This window comes from Rhagoletis pomonella, unplaced genomic scaffold, assembly GCF_013731165.1.
Source record: "Rhagoletis pomonella isolate Grant_MI unplaced genomic scaffold, Rhpom_1.0 Rhpom_scaffold_00002, whole genome shotgun sequence".
Classification (NCBI taxonomy): Eukaryota; Metazoa; Arthropoda; class Insecta; order Diptera; family Tephritidae; genus Rhagoletis; species Rhagoletis pomonella.
The window spans coordinates 20,463,319-20,481,177 of NW_023458556.1; the positions used below are offsets into that span (position 1 = coordinate 20,463,319).

A 17,859-nucleotide genomic window follows, 5' to 3' on the forward strand; every position below is an offset into this window, starting at 1 on the left:
AAATCCCCAGTCTCGCCCACTGTTGTAATAGGAGATTATGCATATCCTTGCGTGGCGGGAAAGAAGTGCAAAAAATTAAAGCACTCTAAGAAAGGATAAGAAGTCGGGTACAATAGAGCTTAGAATACTTTATAGGCATAGAACTATCAATATATTATCAAAAGGGTTCAAGAGACAATTCGTATATGTATAACGACATCACACTTTTGTACATAGAATACATATACATAAACACGTTGGCAAGGCTGAATTTTCAATAATAATACATAATTATAATTAATTAATTTACATAAAATATTATTGGTTATCAATTAACTTAATTGGATATTTGACATAAGTGAGATCATTTATTTATGTATTAAACAATTTTATTAATTTTTCCGTTTCAGTAAAACAAAATTGAATTCCACAAGTGGATCATCCATATCCTCTTGTCTTTAGTCTTATTTCAATGATTAATAATCGACAATTTGATTTTCGTTTTATGAGCTTCGTCCTTTCCTCATTTCGTCAAATATTCAAACTTCATAAATTTTTAACCTCTTTATTTTAATTATCAGGATGTAATTATACATAACTTAATGAAGTTAAAAAATGTATTGTTGTAATATAAATTTAATAAACAATAAAATCGATACGAAAAGAACTTTTTCTGCAGGCTAATTCAAATAATAATTCAATAGAAAATAAAATAGGTTACATAGTGCGACAAAAAAAAACACGAATTACACCCGAAACAAAACTTTTAGTAAGTGTGCGTACTAAAACATTTTTTTTTTTTTTTGGAGATAAGCCCAAAAAATTGTAGAAAAAATGGCTAAAATAAAAGTCTGAGCGAAACTAAGGTAGTAAAATTTATGGGGAATAGTTTCGTATAACATTTTAATCCATTGGCTGCCGTCTGAAAGGGTCGTTTTTACCCTAACTTTAAGAGACCGTTGTGGGGTAAAATTTTGAAGGTCGTGAGAGGATTAAAATGTTCTAGAGAATTATTCTTCGGATAATTTTACTAGGGGTATTCACAGGCAAAATCTTCATCTCACAAACGTAAGTCTTTAAAAATTAAAACAAAACATGAAATCTATGTCAAAAAGGAATAACAACAAAACCCGATTTTAACTAATTTTTTTTTTACGTTGAAAAGATTCAAACTTGGTTTTTTTCTACAAAGAATTTTTAAAATTGTACTTAGCTGTTATTCCTTCTTGGCATAGATTATTGAAGACTTTTTGCCTGAGAATACCCCTAGTAAAATCTTCCGAAGAATAATTTTCTAGAGCATATCAATTCTCTAGCGAACTTCCAAATTTCCTGTTTGAAGGATTTTTTGAATTAATGCTCAAAATGACCCTCTCAATGGGTTAAAATCTTCTACGAAAATATTTCCCATGAAATTTTACTATATACGTCTTAACCTTTAATTTAGCTCAGACTTTATTTTAAACATTTTTTCTACATCAATTTTTTCACCATCCTGAACAGCCCTATTGTTTACTTATTTGGAATCACATTTTTAGCAACTTCGTTCCATTCGTTTTCCGCACATCGTCTGTCTTTGTAGCGAAAATGGCTTTTATTCCAAAACAAAATAGTTGCACCGCATTTGTAGTGTCTACGCTGGACGCAGCGTTAAAATGAATATAATAATTATATATATACAGTAAGACTAAGAAGTATGGTGACTCATCGCAGAAACTGGCAAAAAAAAAACATGGGTATTCGCGGTTTTTGCAAATTTTAAAGCTCAGGCGAATTGCTTTTGCACTAAAGTTAAATGAATATTATTTGCGATGGATAGATGTTGCGTCCAACATTTTTACTATAGGATGATTTTTAACTTATTTAGGACTGTCATCCTACGAAAAATTAAGAATAATCGAGATATCTTCCGAATCCTTCTATAGAAGATTTTTATTTTTAGCTCAAATCACGTGGTTACGATGACAGAATGAGAATGGGTAGAAAAATTGGATGGTTCAAACCTTATCCAAGCTCAACGTGATATTTTACAAAAATCCGCTCCTTTCAAGCCGACTTGCCAAGGACTTCTGCCAGAATAAGAGGTGGCAAGTCCTTACTTTTGGGATCTGTACGTTCAAATATTTCGAAATTAGAAAGTTTTATTCTAGGACAAAATTGAACATATTTTTCGATTTTATGACAATAGCTCTGATCCAGGACTCCATGAACTTACAGGATTTTACACGAAATTGCAGGAAGTTACAGGAAAAATGATCCCGTACTCCAAAATCCTATAAACGAGAGCGATTTTTGGTGAGTTGTGTAGAGAAAGAAGTAGCAAGATTTAACCCGAACTTTTTCTTCTGGTAAAATCATGAAAAGTGTCAAGCGATCACTCGTTGACGTTTTTACAGGAAAAATGCTTTCTTCTTCTCCCCGTTCTTTCTTTTGTTCCCGTTCATTTTGGTTGTTACTCACTTTTTACTCTCACTTAAGAGAGTAGTTTTGCTGTTTGACATTTTTACAGGATTTTACACGAAAAGTATTGGATCAGAGCTAATCCAGTTCAGTAATCAGCAAAGAGTGCCTATTTTGATATTCCCCGCCACTCAGCATATTTTACATTTAAATACGTCTAAATAAGGAAAACGCCAGCACTCTGATGTACGCATATGCAGAGAACATGTATATGGATATACTCAGTTCGATCATACTCGCTGCGCTTCTCTGATGCAGTTAAAATATTCAGCAATTCAGCTACGACGATTTATGGAAATTCTGGCATTGCATATTTCATGGGGCAATATTTTGTTACCAGCAAGGAATACGAAGAACGTTTAAAAATTGACACGGATTTTATTTACCGGCCAGAACATTTTTGTTACCAGTGCAGAATAGACCTCTAAATATCAAATCTTGGAAATTTAGCATCACTATATAGAGAAATATCAAAGATGCTTAACCTATTACTTACTGAAGCCATAATTAGGCGGTGCCATGCCCATTTTTAATTTTTTATTTTTTTTTAATTTAGAATGAGAAATTGCTAACTTACAATACCTCTCTTAATTGCATCAGGGCTGTGAGACTACAAGTCGTGCATACTATATACTATGCCGGTATAGTACTACTCATGAGAGTCCGATAGTTGCCCGCCCTACAAAAGCGTTCGACAATATTTTAGAAAAATCAAGTCAATATTTTATTAATGATTTTTAATGCATAATCCATACATTAATAATATACTCGTTTAATAATTTTTAACAAGTAAATATGTATGTACTATAGCTACATACATATCCATTCGTCCATTTTTTAAGTATACCTATAACTACAAATACTTTTTACCAAATAATATTAATATTATACATGCGTATATGTATGTATGTACATACATATGTACGTATGTATGTATGTACAAATATTATCTCAATTGTTTTAATATTTTTGTTTGTATGTAAGTAGTAAATAATTGATTACATGCCTAATGAATTTAAACCATTTTCAATCAACAGTACAAATTTAATTGGTCACAGATTTAGGTACAGACATAACAAACGTGAGCATTTGTTGTATGTACATATGTAAATTTTAAAAGGGTTCACATTTGGGTACATTGCTTTTCTAAGGGATTTTGCTCCTAATGGATGTATGTTTGTATAAACATTTGCCTATAAAAGCTCATAAGATATTAAATGCGCCAGCAATGTCAAAACATACATATGTAATGCGCACTTTTTACATATGTAAGTATATTTGTTTGTATGTATTTACATACGTAAAAATTTAATGCATTTTAATTAAATTTTACTGTTTTTCATTGAAAACAATAACCTTTGCTATTTTTTGAAGCCGTTCATTTTTTTTGGAACTTTTGCATACTTTCATTGCATGTATGTATGTACATACTTATGTATGAACGAATATACATACATATGATTGTACATACTATGTATGTATGTATATAGCAATTCATTAATTAGCGGTAGCTGTAAGTTGTCAACGCGCGTTACTTAATCTACTAAAATAAGCTTTTACATAGTAAAGGAAAAAAGAGCACTTTCGTATTATATCTCTTGTATATATTTTATGTATGTATATTTATGTACTTATTTTTTATACTAGGTATCGTTTCTATGTAAAAATTACACAAAATACCGTCCAAATTGTCAAAAAATATCTCTCCAAACTTGACGATGCGCATTTGGTTGCTGGAATGCGCAGGCTCAGCACGCACTACGAGTCCAAATATATATGTATGTATGTTGCACCTTCTCCTCCATTTAGTAGATAGTATGTATGTATATATGTACTGTTTAGGTTGTCTATAACGCCGCATCACTCCATACGTACGCGTCTGTAGGCCAGAAACCTTATGTACTTGAGTGCAACCATTAACAAATATTAAGTGTGTGTTTTTTTTTTTGTTTATTATAAATACATAAATGGGTTTTTGTTCTTGTGTAAATTGCATTTTTAAACAAAAGCTATTTACTTTTTATTTTGCGCCGCCAATTCTTCTTCGAATTTTTTTCGCCGCTTCGTCAGCAGTGCATTATTGGATTTGTCCAGCGCCTTGACATGCATCTGATTTATATTTTAATTTAAGAAAAATTAGAGTATATACATATGTAAGTTTTAGTGGTACTAGTAAACTCTAAAAACATTTTGGTATATTAAATTAACGTTTACTTTTTCGCTCACCTGATCGTAGTCGACGCGCATCGTGGCCAATGAACGTGTCATTTCCTCCTGAACTTCCGGCCATGTTTCTTCGCCCTCCTTTAGCATACGACCCGTACATAACGGTGTTTGTGGCACTTGTGTGTACTGTGCAATCCAATTATTTCTGATCACCTGATCGATTGTCAAACGCTTGGTGGGATCCACATTTAGCATGCCTTTGATTACGTCTTTGGCAGCTTGACTGACATTTGCCCATTCCGGATTGGGAAAATCATATTGACCGGTACGTATGCGCTTCTTCATGCCCGGTGAGATGGCAAGACCGTTGTTGCTGTAGAATGGTGGAAAGCCGCAGAGTAGAATGTACATGATAACACCCAGCGACCAGATGTCACAACTTTTGTCATACTTTTCGGGACCAAGCACCTCGGGAGCTGCAAGAAAATAAATGTAATTCCGTTAAATGCATAAACCAGGAACGTGCGAAACTAAAAACAAATTTGTCATATAAAGTATGACACTTCGAAGTCTTTTTGGGTTAAGGGGCATTTTTCCGATGAAAATTTTAACACAGTGGTTAATATTGACCAGGAAACAGTGGAGCATAAATTGTCACACAAACCCTTTACATAAGGCTTAAAAAAGTAAAGGCTAAGTAGATGTAGCGAACGAAAAGCAAATCAAGATACTCACACCTTGCTGGTTATCGAGCTATAATAAATAAATACCACTGGGGAATAGTAAACTTTAACTAGATAACCAAATAACCAAAAAGGTGTGATCAACCCAAATGTGATTCGTTAGAAATCAGATTCATTAAAATTTCAGGGGAGACGCCAGTGATATAGACCCTTGGACCTCTAAATCCGTAGGCGGATTATTGATATTATGTTACTACTTAATTAGGCTGCAGGCGTGTACTACCAGTTATTCGGCATTGCATAAAACGCGATGCTCAATAAGAACGCTTCTGGTCTGAACTTGTTGCTTAGCTTATCAAATATATAACGACCCAGATTAATTAGCCTCTATTTATCTAAGATATTTTCCTCTCATAGACGTCGTAATGCAGACTACGATTCTTTCAGTAGTCGCTATACTAATCACCCGTCAAGCTTAAAGCTTTTATAACTTATATAACTTTTACAACAGGGGCATTGATAGTTACTTGTCCATTCTCGAGCGATGCGCAGTCAAGGCAAGAGTTGCATAATGTGTGAGGAACTAGTCCTTAAAGCGTTTTGGATTGTAAGCGCGTTAGAGTGCTCTAGAACTAGTAGAGTGTCGCAGTGGCGATTTCTATGAGCTTTTCCCTCTTTTTTGGCTAGAGTAGAGAACGTCACCTTTTATATGCCGCAGTAGGGCTATGGGCCGATGTAAGAGGTTTATGCTAAATCCCTGCAAGTTTATCGGTAATCGTATTTTCTTCCCAAGGAGTCGGTTGTCATAGCAAATATTTTAAATTAAGCCATATATTTTCTAGACAGAATGACGATGACTAGATTTCTATGCCTATAGTCTAACTTCTCAAAATTATGAATGTCCTTTGAGTTTTTATTAGGAAAACTGAAGATGTCTTGGGCTTTTAGGGTTGAGGTCTCAGCATTGAGATACAAAACCTATGTCGCATTGTGCCTTCTTCTGCGATGCCGCATTGATTAAAAAAAAACTGTTCAACTAAAAAATACCTTGTCACCTATTACTCCATGCTCCGTACTGTTGCTTTTTAAATTTAGGCATTTACACTCACCAACATAGTATGGCGTATAGCACGGCGTCTGTAGTGTGTCCTTTACCAGCGTTTCCTTTGCAAAACCAAAGTCTGTCAATTTCAATATCGCATTCTTATCATTGGTGGTGTACAACAGATTCTCTGGTTTTAAGTCACGATGCGCAATGTCGCGGCTATGCAAGTAATGTACCGCAATGCAGATCTCGTGCATGATCTGTGCGGCCTCTATGGAAATCAAAGCAAGAAAATGCATTAAAAATTACTCAAGATAAGATAATGTCACTTTAGGCGCTTACCACGCTCCGAGAAATTGCCATCCGCATTGTCTTGTATGCGCTGAAACAGTTCGCCACCCTCCATGCTGACAAGAAATAAACAGGGAAATTAAACAATGAATTCGGTGCATATTCGTATAACGAAGTATTCTGCATATGTCACACAACTCACCATTCCATCACGACAAGCAGACATTTATTGCCGCCATATGTGTTCTCATAGACATCCATAATGTTGACTATGTGTCTGCAGCCGCTTGCACGCCAATGCAGATCGACTTCACGTCTGGCCTTCGGATTGTCCAGCAGCACTTTTAGCGCATATGTTTGTTTGGTTTTGCGATTAGTGCACTGTACCACTTTGCCGTTGATGCCCAGGCCGAGCACCTTGTTGGAGATTTCATAGTCATCGACAAGTGGTGTCGTCTTGGCCTGACGCTGTATTGCGATGGCATCCGTTTTTGTATTAATCTTGAACATTTCGATTTGTCGTCGGAAACTGAAATGAGACAGGAGTCGATATAAAATTAGATTAATACCTTCTAACTTTTATACAAATGACTAATGGGATTATAATAATATGTCAATGCTACGAGGACGATTGCGTAATTGGCAGCAAATCACTGTCGCACTTAGCTTTATGGAAGATTGATAAGGAATAGATAACAGTGGCATTGGCAGTGTGGGCGGATGTTATTATAAAATATGTACATAACTACCCAATAAAAATTGAAAAAAAAACATGTTTAATGTGTTCGGCTGAGCTTTCCCGCCACTGTAGCTCTTGATAACTGTAGGACCCTTGCCGCCTCTGGACGGTAAGGTTTAAAACGAAAAACTTGAAGCTCATGCAATGTAATATTGGCAATTCACATCCATGGGGCCAATCGTAACACATGGAAGCTCCGAAATTGTAACTGTCTTAGACAATGTTTGACCTTTTGATCGTTCGCATAATGTATCCCGCACATTAAAGGCACAACGTCAAAGATTTCGAGTTAACAGCTTAAAGCGGCTCAGTCGCTATAACGTTGACTCTGGGCGCTTTGGAGTTATTAAGCCTCAATATTTCCATTCTTACCTCGTTTTAGACGAGTTCTCATGGCGGTCTTGCTACTATAGTATCTACCCTGCAAAAAATGCGACGAGTCCGCGATGAGTCGCAAAGGAACATGCGACTAATGCCACTTTGCACCCCTTTGTATGGACTGAACTGTTCCCTTTTGTTCGAGCATGTCGTGTGAAGAGACTAATTGTACCCTTTTATACCCGCACAAGTAGAAATGTAGACTAGTCGACTTTAATACCCAAACCTGGTACAAATAGAGACTAGTCGTCTTTAATACCCAAACCTGGTACAAATAGAGACAAGTCGTCTTTAATACCCCAACGTTAATTTTTAAAAGCCTATTAATAATTAAAATTTACAAAACACATTTATTTTCAAGTAACAAACTTATTTGGAGGAAAAAAGTACATATGTAAATATTTGAAAGGAATCAAATATTTTTTTCAATAAATAGTAAGTTGCAATTACTACGAAAAAACGTTGTACAAAAACAATAATATTAATATTATCAAACACTAACGTCCCTATTATAAATTCGTACGCTGCACGATAGACGCTTGCATTCTGTTACTTGTTATCTATTACGAATCAATGTTGTCGTATGAAATCCGATAATTAGCGTAGCTGATTTGTGCTGGTCTACAATAAAAAGTGAACAAAAACCACAGCCATTCGCAACAATACATCTGTCGGGCGTATGAAAACGATTATACGAGAACTGATTTCGTACGATACGCTTGCAAGCGTTTATCGTCTATCGTGTGAAAATTTATAATAGGGGGGTTAGTGAAAAACTTAAAAATTTCAGGTTTCCTCAGTTCTATATTCAGTTCAGCACTATATATAGTCTCTATATAGAGTCTCTATAGAGATGTACGTTTTCTTCTTTCGTGTAAACTATTGAACTCAGATTTTAGCAAAATTTTTTTTTACAGAATATAAAGCATTTCGTAACGATTAAGTCTGCTTCATTTGCTCAAAAACTTGGTCTTTCGCGTTGTGTCTGTATTTTTAATAAATGAGCCACATGTACTCAATTGAGTACATATGTATGTACATTAGGCTGTCCCATATTTGTATGGACAGATTTATTTACACCTATTATCGGTCTCACCCCCCAGAAAGTTGCGGATGGCTACAAAAAGAACTGCCCTAAAATTTTACACCCCTTGGACCACGCCTTCCCTACCCGACTTGCGTTTGAATTTTGAATTGCTTTAACTCATACCACATATTGATTCATGTCCAGCAATTTAGAGAATAAAACCACTTTTTAATGTTTGATCACTAAATTAGGCAAATTTATTTCTTTAACTTGCCTGTAAAATTTTTGTTCAATAATCTTAATTAAACATTTTCTTTGTACAGTTAGAATATAATGAACGAACCTCGTGAATAATACGCATGTATGCCTATGGGTATTATTATTATTAGTACGTCGGGTATACTCGCGCTGCGACCTAAAAGATCTATTGTGCTAAACCCTGATTGTAGTCACTCAAACTTTAGGCTATTCAAGAAATTAAGCACATTGGAGGGTGCCGTGTTCCAAATCTTGGATGGAGAAGACAATCGTTCCCCAAGGTACATCAGTCTGCTATTCATGATACGCGGGCAGTCACACAGAATGTGCTCCGAGGTTTCCTCCGCCAGCCCACAGAACCTGCAGTCCGTCTCTACAGAAAGCCCCATTTTGTTTAGATGGTACCTTAACTTGCAGTGTCCTGTCAGGTAGCCTGTAATAGTCCTAAGACCCTCCCGGCTGAGTTCACGGAGTCTTTCTGAGTTCCTCTTGGAAGGAGTTATGAATTTCTTTGATTGTCCCTTTGACTTACGCCAGTGGGCAGCAATCTGAGATTCCTCCCAACTCCAAAGTAGTTCTGCAGTGTATCCTGTAGATGTACCACAGAAAGGCTCAGCCCTTTCGTTGCCTTCAAACCCTTCATGCCCAGGGACCCACCACAGCGTAACTCTATTATGGGCTCCTAGGCTATTCAGAAGAGTTTTACAACTGTCCACAAGCCTTGATGTCGTTTTAAATGAGTCTAAGGCCCTTAGTGCTGCCTGGCTATCCGACATAATATTTATTCTGGCCCCGTTTGTCCTTCTCCGAAGACATTCTCGAACACAGACTTCGATTGCGAAGATCTCCGCCTGGAATATGGTTGGGTATGAGCCCATTGGCAGACTTTTCTGGAACCTTGGTCCAAGCACGCCTGCCCCAGTACTCCCGTCTTTCATCTTTGATCCATCGGTATACCATACTTGGGACCCTTCGTCAATCATAGATATTATCGCTTTACCGCAGTCCCTTTCAGGAATTCTGACCTTGTAGGGCTTATCAAAGGATAATTTCGGTAGCATAATATCTGTGAGCTTGATAGCGGGATCATCCAGAAAAGGCTTGAGAACCTCCAAGTGATCCCAAAGATCTCCACTCTTCATGCTGATTACATTGGGCAGCCGTATGGAGCTCCAGCAGGCCTCCTTTTCTATCAGAATAGATAGAGGAGGAATGCCTGTAATTATACCGAGGGCATCCGTTGGACAGGTGCGCATAGCTCCTGTGATGGCCACACAGATCAAGCGGTGTAGCTTGCTCAAGGTGGCACACGCACTTGCTTTCTTTGCTTTTGGCCACCAGGCCAGTGCCGCATATGTGACAACAGGTTTCACGACCGTATTGAAAGACCAATACGTTAGTTTGGGTGATATTCCCCAAGTTTTACCATGGAGTCTCTGGCAGGCATAAAACGCCCTTGTAGCCTTGTTGGTAATGTTAAGGAGATGTGAGTTCCAATTGAGCCTTTTGTCCACCCCTGTTACCCCTAGATACTTCGCCTCTTCTGAGAACTCAATTTCTGTCCCTGCCAAAGTGGGTTTAGTCAAGTTGACTTTCCTTCTATTGGTACATGGGACAGCGGTGGACTTCTGCGGGTTTATTGACAATCCCTTTGAAGCACACCAGTCTTCCGTTAGACTGAGCGCAGCTTGCAATCTGGAGAAAATTGTGTCCTCATGCCAGCCGACAACGTAGATGACTAGGTCATCTGCATATCCATATGCCTTGAATCCATTGCCATTTAGCTTTTCAAGAAGTTCGTCAACAACCAGTGTCCAAAGTAGGGGCGATAAGACTCCCCCTTGAGGACAGCCACGGGTGGCAGTTACTGCTTGCCTGTTGTCTCCTAGTTCCGCCATTATGGTTCTGGATCTCAACATGCTTATGATCCAATCCGTTAGAAGGACAGGAATATCCTTTCGTATCATAGCTGTCGATATTGCTTCATAAGACGTATTGTCGAAAGCACCTGATATGTCCAGGAATGCACACAAAGTTATCTGTTTATACCGCAATGCCTTTTCAATGACTTGAGTTAGGCTATGTATTGCAGTAATAGTAGATTGGCCACAGAGGCTTATTCCTGAGAAAGTTATCCCTTATGTGAAAGTCAATAAGTTTTTCTAATGTCTTTACTAGAAAGGAACTGAGGCTAATTGGCCTATACGCCTTTGGGAGTTGTGCTGAGTTTTTCCCCACTTTGGGTATAAAGACCACTTTGACTTCACTCCATGTTGTTGGTATGTGAGCAAGTAAGAGACTTGCTCTCAGCAATCTGACTAGTGGCCCAGATATTAAGCCCAAGCTCTGCTGCAGCAGGCATGGGTAGATACCATCTGGACCAGGGGATTTGTATGCACTAAAGGTTGAAATGGCCCACGATATCTTTTCCACACTGACGATTCTTCCTGCTAGGCCCCTTGTCCTCCTGTTTGCGCACACAGCGTTCGCCGTGTTTGTTGAAAGACATGTGCCTTGGGGAATACATCCCGGGAAGTGGGTTTCTAGCAGAAGCCTGCTAGTTTCTTCCGGGGTGCCAGTGTAGGTACCATCTGGTCTTTTCAAAGTGCATAGGACTTTCAGATGATCTAGTTTAATAATAATAATAATGCCTATGGGTAACCATGTGGTATGAGTTACAGCAACTCAAACTTGAGGTGAAAAGGGGTGTAAAATTTTAGGGCAGCCCTCTTTGTAGCCAACCTCAACTTTTTTGGAGGGTGAGACTTGAAATTTCTTTCAAAATAAAAAATAAGGGACGCCCTAATGTACGTACATATATATGTACATACATATAAACACGGTATGCAATTTTATGTGAATATATTTATGCCCATATGCAATATAGTTTTACGGCATCTACGTCAAAATAGCGTCACCAATAACGTGTTAAAAATGCAATGCATCGATTTCGATTGCAACAGAATTTTTTTACTTACCAAATGGAGTGACTACTTAATTAATTCAATGCAAATTCTAGACGCCTGCGCAAACTGCCGCATTTGCAAAATCAAAACAGAAATAAATACGTAACGGTTTTACCTACATAGAATATGGTGTGCCTTTGACTAAGTCGATTTGTTGTTGTTCAAGCGATTTGCAAATTTAGTGAAATGCGAATGCGAAAACGAAAACTGAAAAACAACTCGAATGTAGACTGAGATGCTGTGCCAAATGTTTAAAATAAATACTTATATATGTAAATATTTAACGTATGGTGACGTCATTGTTTCATCGTTTGTGGACAATTTTTTCAAAATATGTCCATATATCTATGCATTTTAACAAAAATATATACATGCATGCATACATTTTGCATTTTATTTATGTATGTAAGTAGATGCATATAACCAATGTATGTATGTATGTACGTACCTTTAACCATGTGTTTACATAAATATACACATACATACGTACATACATAAATTCTTAAATTTCTCATTTTTAATTAGCTTTTTGCTGGCGGTAGCAGGGTGGGCTTGTTAGCTTGCTAGCGTCACCTCCACAACAACCAAATGTAGGCTAATAAAAATACAACAACGACGACAATTTATTTTGTTACCACATTTTTTTTTTCTTAACTCATTTAGTTAGGCTACGAATTTGCCTCTGCTTGTATCGTCGCTATTGTTGTAAATTTTATCGTTAAAACAAACAAAAGCAAAAAAAAAATAATCCCAACCGCAATAGCGTAACCGAGCTCTTTTAACAAACGAATATGTACTTACCTATGTATGTACATATGTATGTACATATACATAAATAAATAATAGTTTGGTTGATTTTGTCATATCAAGACAACTGATAACGCCACCAAAAAGCGATAATGCAATTACGAAAGCCATCATGTACGACAATAACCTGCAAAGGCTTTCGAGAAAGGTGGGATTGATGTGGGGTATAGTGGAATGATTTTTGGCAACTTTTTCGAGACTTTTTCACTTAGAAGATAAATTCGGTACTTTTGCTTGAAATTTGGTCATTGGTAAGGGTTTTCCACCATCTTTATATCTTTGGAAATAAATTCATTCAAAAGAGTGAAAGAGAAAGGTGAGATGAACGGGCGTCGTTCCAAGTTGAATTTAATACTTGCAAAAAAAAATGGAACGTGAATGCAAATAAATAAAAAGGGTGAGAAAATACCTTTCTAATGATATCTTATAGCTTTAAGTCGGTATAGTTTTGGCTCAGTTATTCACTTTTTACTAAACCAATCATTGGAAAAAAGTTATAAAACAGCATCAAAAACCTCATTATAATACCGTTGAAAACTTTATTGAATATTTGTATGTAGATTTTTTAAGCTTAAACTGTTTTGCCATCTGAGGTGATTCTTTCCAAAAAATACTTTGAGAAACTATTATTTATTAATTTTTGGAGGTATTTTAAAAACGGTCCAGCTCACGTAAATCTTAATATTTTTTCGAAATCATTTGGCACAATAGATTTTATGATTCCAATGTAAAAATATTACCGGCTTTTGTTGTATGGGCAGTGATGCGGAATCCGACGAATATTTTAGTTTTGGTATAGTAATGACCCCCTGTGAAACTCCCCTCTCTACGATAGTACTAAGAGGCCTAGCATCGAGCATTTATTTTTGCCGTAGGAATAACACGTAAGAAAATGAGTTCTTCTCTTTTGAGGTCAATATAATTTTCTTGTATAAATCAAAAAAATTCATGCTCGGATTCTTTAAATTGCTAAATTATCCGGTTTTAATCGCCTGCCCTGTTTGAATCAAGTCTAGTAAATACAAAAAAAAAATGTTGTTTTTTGAAATATCATAATGAAGAAATATCAAGTTTTGTGAGTATTTTTGTTTATTTGCCTGTGTATTTAGCGAATCGCCAGTTGATAAAAACAGCTATGTAAGTAAAAGATTGCGCCTATAAAGTATTTAACAAATTTACCCAAAAGGCGTTCCGGTAATTTTTGGTTTTTCAATGTAATAAATTTTGCTTTTGTACAATTTCACCAGTTTTTTCCAGAAAATTTGAATTTTATATGGAAATTAAATTGCTTTCGTGAAATTGGCGGTTAGTTTTCATCATTACGAAAAAGAGACTTGAATTTAATTTATACCAGCATATACTGGTTTATGGCAAGCTTTCTGGTTTGCTTCTTGATATCGATGCCTGAGTGGAAGATCGACCTATCTCGGCAGCCAGTTCGAAAACACCCTGCCTCAGAAAATTTTCAACAACGCTCTATCTCAATAAAACATTTCAAGAACGCCCTACTTAAGGATTTGATTGAAAAACGCCCTATCTCACAATTTGGTTGAAGAACGCCCTATCTCAGCTTATTTTCAATGTACTTTAGTTTGAGATAGGGCGTTTTTGAACCGAATTCTGAGATAGGGTGCTTTTCAATCGAATTCTGAAGCCGGGCGTTCTTGAAAAGTTTTCTGAGATAAGGGGCGTTTCCACTCAGCCATTGATATGTGCTCGGAACTGCCTCCAAAATTTCATGACGTTTATTCTTAAGATGCCTGCTTTAGTTACATCATAATCCAACGGCAATCGATTTCAGTAAATACCTCGATCAATATTTTTTTTCAATCTCACCTTTTTTATGTAGATTTCATCCGATTTGCGATGAATTTTTCTGATTTGTTGACATTTTTTAAACACGCCAACAATACACAACTCCCAAATTCAAACTCTCTCGACGAAAAGAAACTCGGGGAGTACCCGTAAACAAATTGAGCTTGGGCTTGGTTTTGTAGCCAAACAAATGGTTGGTTTGAAAAATTTATAAGCCCAGAAAAGTTAACCCAAAAGTTAACCTTTTAGAGCGGTACCGAAATTCGAAAACGTGATCGGTAATAGCATCGCAAGCTTGGTGTTCTGATAAATATATCGATAACGATAGGATTCATGTCCGAAATTTTTAAATATTTTTAATTTTATGTACCTACATATTTGGATTTTATTTTAGATACACAGGTATAATGTACTATATTGTACTGGCATATATGATTAAATATGTACCGACCTACATATGTATGTTCACAGTATACAGTATATAGCAACTATACATACACTCCCAGTTATTTGAATAGCGCACCCTTTTAATCCTTAGTATTCACAGTTTTCTTTTTGTTTACTTAATATTCATAAATTTTTTCTAAAAAAACAAGCATATTCGCAGTGAATAAGTTAATAATATTTTTACAAAAATTTGGGTGCGCAATTTTGTTGTCCATTCAACTTTAGTATAATAAAGTGTAAGCTTCAAGTGGTTGTAAAATAGCGTTGATTTTTGAAATTTTTTGTTTTTGTCGACGGTGCATTTTCTTCCATATACAAATTTTGTCGAGCATATTTTGTATTGAAAAAAATGCATGACACTGTCAAGAAAAAAAAAAATTTGCAATAATTGATGGTATTTTGTAGCCACTTGAAACTTGCATTTTATTACACTAAAATTGCATGGGCTACAAAACTGCATACCCGAAATTTGTCTAAAAATATTATTACCTCATTAACTGTTGGACATTAGGATAGCGCACCTCTTTGTTGACTTTTTTTAAATGTGTATAAAATTTGAAAATCGGATTAACATGGTATATTTTTATGAAAAAATTAATGAATATTAGATAAACAAAAGGAAAACGTTAAATACTAAGGATTAAAAGGGTGCCCTATTCAAATGACAAGGAGTGTACATATACATACAAACAGTTGCTTTATTTAATGTGCGAGTAAACCAATTTTTTGCTGTTCGTTTTTTTTTTTATTCGAACATGCGAGCATTTTTATTTTTAGGTTTATTTGCCAATACTCAAAAGTTCCACGAGCTGTTAGAATTAATACTTTATTATATGTATATTTTGTTGCTTTTAAACTCCTCCATTTCCTTTATGAGTTGTGATCTTCCGCAGCTTTTTACTAAATGGTTGTTTACAGATACATACATACCTACAAACGTATAAAAGTGTTATTATGTGTGCGTTAAGAAGCAAGCATTTCCATTATGCTTATCATATCATATTTGGTATTTGGATTTGCTTACCGCCAACAGTTGTGCGAATGCGATTTTTTAATTTGTTTATAACTAAAACTAATACGAGTGCCAAGTACACGCGTCCCACAGTGTATCATTTCCATATTCTAGAAAAGATTAATTACATTATTTTATGTCGCCAAATTTCAAAACAACGTCAAGAATGTTTTTAGAAATGCCTAATAAAGACGAAACAATAACAACTAAAAAATTTAAATCAAAGTGTATGGCTGGACGGGGTTTGATTTGGAAAATTACTGAGCGCAATAATATTTAAACTTGTATATTTGAAACTGAATCTCAATGTTTAATTTGTCGGTGTTATGTTACTTATGCAACAATTGCTAAAATATCATTTTGGTCTTATTTTTTTAGGTATGCTCTTTTTAATGAATATACATTTTTGGGATTTTAGTAAACTAGGACTTAGTATTTCATGTTAAAGTAAAACGATGTTGACTTAGACTTATTTTTAGCAAATTATTATTTTTATTAGACCCGAAAACTCGTTATCCGCCACTATTCGATAAAGTTTGTATCTCAGTTTATTTGCCACTCCTCTTAGACTTTATACAACACAATTTTAGCTGCTGGAAAGTGCAGGTTTTGATGAAATTTTCTTTTTTCTGGCCTACTGGAATTTTATTTTCTTCGAGTAATTCATTTGCATTTTATCTCGACCGAGACAAATTTTTATATTTTTGCTTTGAATAGAGAAAGCCTGATTCATTACCTTTCCAATGGTATCCCATTTTTGTAAATAGAGCAAGAAATATTGAACTTATAGCGGAATTTTGTTGACCCAACTTGACTTTTTTATCGATATTTTCCACGCCCATAATTAAAAAAATATATTTATTTTTAAGTCCATTTCTGTCAGTTTATAATTCCTTGTTATAGGGAAATTCTAAATATCAATTTTGGTCATTTTAGCCTTTGTAGTTAGTTAAATATTTCAGTTTTTGCATTTTTAAAAATTGCAGTTATATAATAGGGTGGCGTGACAGTAACTATAAATTACCAATTTTTTGTAAAAAGCTTCGCCTATCTTATAACGTACCTTGTGCAAAATTTCATTAACCTATCTTCAATAGTTTTCGAATTACAGAATTAAAAGCAGCTAGATGGGTCAAATCTTACACTGTGCGTCCCAAGCCTCAGTAAAGTTAATATTAACACATCCATATGCGCATATGTATGTATACAGTGTTGTGCAAAACAAAGGGAACGCTCTATATAGATTTTTTTGCGTTCTTACTTCTATTTTGGGTATTTCTGCGTTAAAAATTCTTTATTTCCTTTGAAAAAAGGCAAGCTAAAAAAATTCATGTTTTCAGCTGTGCAAAACAATAGTAACGCTTTCAGTTTTTGTTATAGAAACTTTTATTCATGAAAACTATTTGGACCTTTGTGGGCATGGGTGCCACTTAATTTTCTAGAAGAGTTGGAGTTCACCTTTATTGATAAACTGCAGACCAGAGATCTTACATTGGATTAACCCAAAAGCACTTTCAATTGCATGCAAACCAAGCGATCTATCAAGATTAACATAATGAAACACTATCAATTCCGAAGTGTCATTTGCTTTTCCAAAATTTAGCTTCGTTCGTAATTCGTGTAAGGGAAAATCCCCGGAATCCGAAAAACATTTCCAAAAAATGAACCTTCTCAATGCTCTATGGGGTCTCATGCATGCCCTGGGAGTCACATGACTAATGTCGAATTTACACAAGGCATTGAATTTACGAAAATTGTGTGCTATTTAAAAAATGCCATGTGGAAA

At 35.6% G+C, this 17,859-nt stretch overlaps 1 protein-coding gene across 4 annotated transcripts in view; it reads right to left on the reverse strand.

Moving 5' to 3' along the window:
* Nucleotides 1–3,407: 3,407 nt before the first annotated feature.
* LOC118733261 (MAP kinase-activated protein kinase 2) overlaps nt 3,408–17,859 on the reverse strand; it is a 36,958-nt gene continuing 22,506 nt past the window's right edge. For 3 of the 4 annotated variants that reach the window (XM_036462593.1, XM_036462591.1, XM_036462594.1), the window contains exons 2-7: nt 6,827–7,153; nt 6,676–6,740; nt 6,398–6,604; nt 4,654–5,081; nt 4,457–4,548; nt 3,408–4,341 (exon numbers count right to left, since the gene is read on the reverse strand). In XM_036462593.1, coding sequence (XP_036318486.1) covers nt 4,335–4,341; nt 4,457–4,548; nt 4,654–5,081; nt 6,398–6,604; nt 6,676–6,740; nt 6,827–7,134 — 1,107 coding nt within the window. In that variant the 5' untranslated portion in view covers nt 7,135–7,153 and the 3' untranslated portion in view covers nt 3,408–4,334. The remainder of the gene's footprint in view (nt 4,342–4,456; nt 4,549–4,653; nt 5,082–6,397; nt 6,605–6,675; nt 6,741–6,826; nt 7,154–17,859) is intronic. The other variant, XM_036462592.1, reaches the window with a different exon arrangement.